General features: G+C 43.8%; 3 protein-coding genes; all 3 read left to right on the top strand.

The window, feature by feature from the left end:
- Positions 1-500: 500 nt before the first annotated feature.
- Positions 501-2102, top strand: FFUJ_09169 (uncharacterized protein; the record flags this gene model as incomplete). XM_023568959.1 has 8 exons in its annotated part: positions 501-899; positions 955-1018; positions 1071-1156; positions 1205-1492; positions 1546-1612; positions 1665-1882; positions 1943-1991; positions 2041-2102. 8 exons carry the CDS (start codon positions 501-503, stop codon positions 2100-2102), a joined length of 1233 nt encoding a protein of 410 aa, XP_023436072.1.
- A 612-nt stretch (positions 2103-2714) lies between these two features.
- On the top strand, positions 2715-4286 carry FFUJ_09170 (uncharacterized protein; the record flags this gene model as incomplete). XM_023568958.1 has 6 exons in its annotated part: positions 2715-3074; positions 3288-3404; positions 3455-3688; positions 3747-3813; positions 3870-4123; positions 4212-4286. 6 exons carry the CDS (start codon positions 2715-2717, stop codon positions 4284-4286), a joined length of 1107 nt encoding a protein of 368 aa, XP_023436071.1.
- A 592-nt stretch (positions 4287-4878) lies between these two features.
- FFUJ_09171 (uncharacterized protein) lies at positions 4879-6533 on the top strand (the record flags this gene model as incomplete). XM_023568957.1 has 8 exons in its annotated part: positions 4879-5280; positions 5340-5403; positions 5476-5561; positions 5613-5900; positions 5967-6033; positions 6096-6313; positions 6367-6415; positions 6475-6533. The coding sequence occupies 8 exons, from the start codon at positions 4879-4881 to the stop codon at positions 6531-6533; spliced, it is 1233 nt and encodes a 410-aa protein (XP_023436070.1).
- Positions 6534-7404: the final 871 nt, after the last annotated feature.

The following is a 7404-nucleotide window of genomic DNA, read 5'->3' as shown; positions in this document are numbered from 1 at the left end:
GATCTTTTCAGACCGCTTAATATTATGCATTACAATTGTTACGCTTCACCACTAACCTTGGTAGGTAGCCCGTAACCAGTGCCTGCAATAGAATGTATGTGCGAGACTTATCACCCCGCATTAGTGCGCGGCAAGGGGCTGATTGGGATTCTGTTCGTCAAGATCCCCATATTTATGCTGGGCATGCATCTGATAGGGACGTTGTGATAGGTGTCTCTCCTTACAGGCGTCCAAATATCTTTTTAATGGTCGAGCAGCAATTTTAATGTTTCCCAAGGTGCATTACCCACAGCGCTAATAACTGAGACACGCATTCGGTGACGACGCTCTCCCTACCCATGGGTGAACTGTCAATAGACCTAAAGCAGTGTTACATCATCAAGCCTTCTGTAGTTGACCGAATTGCTATGAGATGAGAGGATTAGAAAAAGGTAAACAGATTTCCCAATCACTCTAGATCCCCTCACGGCCCCCATTCAATTCTTTCTCATTATTCAACCATGTCAGACGCAGCACCTCCATATGAGCCCTCTAGCTCGCCTCCAGCTTATGAGGAGATTGAAAAGAAGCTTAGTCAGTTGATTGGACCAAACCCAACAGTTGAGAAAGTCCTTGAAGCTGCCAAAGCCATCTCACCGACGGAAGCTGAGATTCTCGTACAGAATTCCAGCACTAAATTCCCTCTCAAAACCGAGAAGCAGAAAGAAGATTTTGCACTGGGCATCGCTAGTGCCACGTCTTCCGATGGCTTCAAGCCGCACATTACCGCCGCTTCGTCGTCCGCGTCCAGGGCTGCAAAGGAAATTGCTCGTGTTTTCCAGAGCTTGCATGTCAAGATCTTGGAGGTGGATAGAGTTCATGAATCTGCATTTGCCAAGACCCTTTTGAAACAAAAAGATGTTAGTACCTGCGACTTGTTACATGGTTCAAGAGGATTAACAAGATGACTATCAGACGTATACGGATCTTCTCATGGACAGTCGAAAGACAGCAATGAGAATTGCGCAGCAAGGAATAAGTATGTCACCTTATTAGCCCAAGCTCTATGACTATGTGCTAAAACTCCAAAGGCTTTGACGATATCGTTATCAAGTTCTGTGCCGACAAAAGCATATCGATTGAAGATCGCAAGTCTAAGATTCAAAAGTTCATTGAGGTAAGTATCCTGATATCGCTTAGCACACAGACTAATAGCTAGATGCAGACCGCCGAGGGATTCAAGAAGGACTCTACCGAACTTGACGGTAGATTTCAAGATCTTATCACAGCTTTCTCAGAATTCGTGTCTTCATTCTCCAGTTGGGCCAAAGATAAAGAGAAGGAATTAACTGAAGAAATCAAGAAGCTTGAGAAAGAGATCAAAGACTTGAAGAAGAAACTTGTCGACCTCAAGATTGCTCGAGATGTGTTTGCACTTGTTGGAGCAAGCATATTACCCATCCTCGCCATCCTCGTCAAGGTCTTTGAAGGACCAACTGCTATTCCCATTCTGGTAAGTTGTATTCCATCACAGTGGTCACGGAACTATTGAGCTTACGAGCGTAGATTGGAGGCCTCATTGCTGCTGGTGTATCTATGGCCATTGTCATTGGCCTCCTAGTTGCTATCCAATGTATGTTTATCCCTCTGCCATATTCGCAGCACTTGACTCTGACAAACGACAGTGGCCCAGCATGAGCTCGAAGGCAAAGAAAACAAGAAGAAAAAGCTGGAGGATCAAAAGGCACTCATTCGGGCTACAAGAGCTGAGCTGGAGGCTCTCGGTAGTCAGTCGCTGCAATCCTTCAAGCTTTCTGTTGGTGTACTCTCTGGATACTGGCAGCGTTCTGTGTTGGATGCTACTGATATCAAAGTTTGGCTTGAAGCCGGAGCTCAAGACGCGGTGAGATTTAAGTCAAGCTGCTTACCGCTTTACAGGATTTGCTGACAAGTTGTTACATAGCACGAGCCGATATATATGAAATTGAACTTGACTAAAGCTGTGGCTACATGTGAGTGATTATTCTATCGTCAAAATTTCTCCCGCTAACTAGATTGTAGATAAGGTTATGGCGCAGTACATGCAGGAGTACGCCAGAGGGGTTGAACCCTTGGGAGAGTAGGTCACGGCAGGCGGAATTCTCCATGTCTGTCTCGATGCCAAATTGGCGCTCAATAGCCAATCAATTCATATGATTGACTCACCTTAAATAATGATCTCGCCATATTTTGGATTTGCTCCTAGGGTACCACATGTGAAAATAACATGACTTTTTGTTGAGCTATAATTCCCTTGATTTCTTTTGAGAACTCTGTGGCATTTTCAAAACTTTAGATGCGCCAGACGTCCCATGATTCCAACCCTTGTAATGATGTGCTTTTTATGGTGAAAAGCTTCACTGCCGCCTGCACGTTGGACTCCAGTCACTTTGACTCAGAGTTTTGTGGCTAGCTGAATATTATGCGGATCACATCCAAATCGGCCGATGACTGAGACACGGGACAGTCCCCGTAGCCGAATCTGTTTGAGGCCGCATGATAGTGGATACAAGCTGGGATGTTCCCGTGTTGGGCCGCGGCGAATAGTTGGCATACAAGACATGACTGCGTTTTAGTGTTGGCCCTGCCATAAAAGCTCGACAGCAAGACTCGCACAAAGTATTCGCATCTACAGAAAACACATTCGATATTTTTTACTTACCTTTGGAATACACAGTTTGAATTTTCTTTTTAAAATGGCATTGAACTCTCCCTCAAGCAAGCTCGTAGAGCTATCTCAGCTCTTACGCCAGGACCCTGGGCCTGCAGAATATCTCATGGCAGCCACTATGCTATCCCACGTTCCAGACACGCAGTCTCTGTTAACAAAGGCCATGCCTGTGCTTGATCCTTCAGAGACGGATTTGTACATCCAATCTGTGGCCCAAACTCTTTGCTCAAAAGATGCAGATCGTTCCATCGAAGAGGCAGCCAAACTGACGTGTCAAAACGCAAAAGACATCAACACGGCCTTCATGGGAGTCACCCTCGCACTTGTCATGTCGGATGGCCAGAGGGGTACGCATAATGTAGATCGCATGGTGCCCATTGTTCGAGTATGTCCCTATTGTATGCAAGTGATATGTTGCCACTGGGTTACTTCTTCAGTGATATATGCTTTCAGCTGCAGGTCGTATCTGCAATGTATTGGTACGCAGTGTACTAACTTTCAGCAGACATATGCCAAGTTTCTACTCGACAGTATCCAGCTTGCAAAAGATATCGCGCACTATGGAGAAGGCGAGACATGCACTAACCACATTCACTAGCACTTATTTCTAACACATCACTTTGGCACAGATTTCGATGACAATGTAGTGGGTCAATGCGCGGACCAAAATCTACCAATCAACAAACGGAAGCTCATTCTTGAGAAATACATTGCAGTAAGATCCAGATATTGACGTAGAAGCGAAGTTGCTGAGTCCCTGTATAGTATGCCGAGAGTCTAGAGATGATGTCCAAGAACATGCTCTACCGGCTTAAGAGCCTCAGGAACGACTTTTACGACCTAATCCAAGATGTTCGCCGTTCAAACGGTCTCAACAAGTCGACCTCAATCGAACAAGAGATTGATCAACACGATGTCACCTGTTTGAATGTGGGCCTTGACCATCCAATTCTTAAACTGGCTTGTGATTTGCCGGGGTCCTTGCCGTTCTTCCTTGCTGTATGTATAGCCATTAAACTTTCGGTGAGATCATGGAACACTAGTTGATGATTTATAGATTGGTGGCTTAACGGCTTTAAACCGCAAGACGACCGCAGACAATATCCTCTTTCTAAGCACTTCATGTAAGTTCCCCTATTGTACCTTGATCTATAATATGTCCTGAAACGGTCAATTCTAGACGCCCAACGTACGGCTAAACAACAAAGCCTCTATATTCAGGAGGGTGAATTTGGTGGCGGCGCCCTGCAACTTTTGACCTCTTTTGACAGAAACTTCGCGAAAATAGGCCAATGCTGGTTCCACAGCCTTGTTGACGCTCACGAAATAGGAAGGTGGTTGCAGGATGGAGCAGACGTAGCGGTCAGTTTCCTTGACATGCGACTCCTACCGCAAGAGACATATAAGCTAATAACAAGTAAAGGCTTGGCCACGGTATGTAAAAGAGAATGTAAAGCAAGGTGTAAGACTCTGTGGGTCTCTGACGTGGCAAATGTGGTTCTGGGCTAACGAGTCTTGACAGATCATGCAATGGCGAAGTACTTGCGTGGATATGCCAAGGGTATTGAAGACATGCATGTGGAAAGATGGCATGTGATGGAGTGAAGGGTGGCCTCAATTGACTCGCCATTGCCACTAGTTATGTGGCACGTTAATATGACGAATGCGAGATATCTACTGCTTGCTTGCAAGTAATGCAAACCTGTTGTTTCCTGTATATCCTTCAAGGTCTTTTTGGAGAGGGGCATTTGTTCGTGTTTGAGGTTTTAGCGTATAACCTGCAGGTTGCTGTTTTCGTGCCATGCAATGCAGTTCACTTCATCACATTATTTCGCGTATACGACCCAATGAGACCAGAGTCATAGTTCATACAACATTACATTATTTTCTGCTATCTGGATAGTTCTTGATGTACCGCCGATCACTATTCGAAGAAACGTCATCACCTGTTGAGTGGCTAAGCTGAACATAATGCAAGATAACGCTCTACAAATAAATGTCCCTCATGGTGTATCGAAACTTCTGGCAGCTATCACCTTATAGTAAACAGTATTTTAACCAAGAAGATTCCTATTCCTGTGTTGTTTGCGTTTCCATCCAGATCTACTACCAGACTGCGAATCTCCAACTTTTTAGTTTAACCGGTTACTCACCAAGCTACACCTTCTACCATACTTTGTTCCAATACCATGGAGACTACACTTCCTCAGTATAGTACCCAAGATGCACCACCATCCTATGAGGATGTCGTGAAAAAGTTCACCGCCGCTCTCGGTGATGGGAAAGACCCTGAGAAGATACTAGACGCAGCAAACGCGCTCAACCTGGCGGACTGCAAAGTAGTTTTCGATAAGAATGGAGGCAACCCTCCGCCTTTTGTTGAGGAAAAGGACAGAGACAAATTCCATCTAGGTGCTGAGAAGGCTGCTTCTTTGCCTATTGCCCAAGGACACCTCAAAGAAAGGGCGCAAACAGCTTCGCAGGCTGTCAAGGACATTGAGGGGATTTTTCACCAGCTTCTTCTCGAAATCATGAAGATTGACCAAATCCACAAGTCTGATTTCATTCCAGAGCTTAGAAAGCATAAGGAGGTTAGTCATGTTCTGCTGATACATTGCCGATGCGCATTAAAGTACTAATCACTTCTCAGACTTTCTCGAAGCTCATCCAGGAAAGTCGTCTTTTAGCAAGGGAAATCAGCCAATATGGCAAGCGTATGTAACACTCCAGTTCAAAGTCTCTATATTTCCATCGTGTCCTCTATATACTGATCGACACGTCGACAGAGTTTGATGAAGTGACAATTGAGTTCTGCGCTGATAAGGACATATCTGTCCAAGATCGGATAAAGCGAATTCAGCGCTTCATAGAGGTATGAGAATATCTATACATGTGTGACTCTAGTTTCTGATAAGATAAATAGGAAGCAAAGAAATTCCAGACAGCTTCTGACGCTATGCAAGACCGGTTCACGAAGCTACACGATGACTTTACTGTATTCGTCGGCAAGTTCGTGTCTTGGGCTGAAAAGAAAGAGGGGGAATTGGATAAAAAGGTGACTAAGCTAATCAAGGAAATTGGTGACCTCAAGGGTCGCATTACCAAGGTCATTTTGTCTATGGTTGCTGTTGGAGCGGGTGGCACAACACTCGGCATGTTTCTGGCTGTGGGTGGGTTCCTCGCCCCTGGCCCGTGGAGCTTGTTCTTGATTGTAAGTACAAGGAATTCATTCGATGCACATTCGCGACAACCAGAATTCATTCGCTGATACAACTAGGGAGGTGGCCTTATTCTGGCTGGTCTGAGCGCCGCTGCTTGCATCGGCTTGATTGCTACCTGGATGAGTAAGTCTAGGTCTTTCACTCATGACCATGCATCAATAGGCCTGCTAATAGACAGTCATCAGTATTGTCGAATGAGCTGAAGCAAAAGGAGAAGGAGAAAAAGCAGTACGAAGACCAGATAAAGCATATCCAACAGGCTCGGTCCCAGCTTGTATCACTGGGCAAAGAAGATCTTGCCATCTTCTCGGAAAAGATCAGCTTTCTCAAGGGATATTGGACTAAGGCATCTTCCGATGCGGTGGAGATTGAAGGATGGCTCAAGGGTGGAGCAGACGATGCAGTAAGTTCAAGATGTTGTCAAAGAGTAGACAATGACTGACAGAGCCTCTATAGAAGTACCCTAAATATATGGAGAGAAGTTTGAAAGAGGGCGTTAAGATCTGTAAGTTAAGAATCGGCTGGTCTATTTCTTATAACTGATAAGATTCTTTCTTAAAACAGATAAAGCTCTTTCAACCTATTTAGATGAGTACTCTCGTGGCATTGAGTCGGATGAATAGCAGTTTTTAGATTGGGTTAAATAGTGTTGCCTGAAATCTAATCTGCAATAACTTTACTTTATTGATAACAACTAATTTAATTAAATTTAAGTCCTATATTACTCAGTGCTGTATATAATTGCATTTAGTATTTTCTTAACCTTGAGGATATATATATATATATCAGTTTTAAGGGTATAGGTTAAGGCAGTATTATATATATTTAACAATATATTAAGAAATTTTTACAGTAAATTAACTATATTAATATATAAAATAAAGTATAGATTAATTAATACTATATATATTAAAATATACTTAACCTTTAGAATTTAATATTTAACTAACACACCATTTATGTCCATAATGTTCTAGCTGTAGCAATCCTCTCGAAGCGTTCCAGAGTACTGCTAATGAAGTTTTAATTCATAAAAATTATATTCCTCTTCCTCAAATTCTCTTACCTTTATACGGCATCTATACCGTACATACCAGATGCCCCGGTCTTTGTACCTAATTTCTGCCAATACTGCCAGGGAGGCGAAGGTGTCTTTCAGATAGTCGGGTGAGCTTTCCAAAATAATAGCTGTGTTGTGTGTTGTTTCCTGCCATTCTCTGGTCTGTCTAACCTGATTTTCAGCATCTGGTTCCACAGCACGGGTCACAACATATTGTTTGCCGTTCATGCGGCAAACAACAGTGAATGTCTCCGGGATGGGATTTGTGTTTATATCAAATATTTCAAAACCATACCACTCTCCCAAAAGTCCGTCAGGTGTCCATCGAGCCCAAACTTCCTGTCGGTGAATTCGAACCACCAGATCAAGAACTTCAGTCCCTCTTTTTGCCATCAAGGCCAATGGTGCCCATCCGTATGATTCGTCCGTCATCT

Source organism: Fusarium fujikuroi, chromosome FFUJ_chr09 (assembly GCF_900079805.1).
Source record: "Fusarium fujikuroi IMI 58289 draft genome, chromosome FFUJ_chr09".
Taxonomy (NCBI): domain Eukaryota; kingdom Fungi; phylum Ascomycota; class Sordariomycetes; order Hypocreales; family Nectriaceae; genus Fusarium; species Fusarium fujikuroi.
Note: the sequence above shows the minus strand (reverse complement) of the source record. Positions and strands in the feature narration are given on the sequence as shown.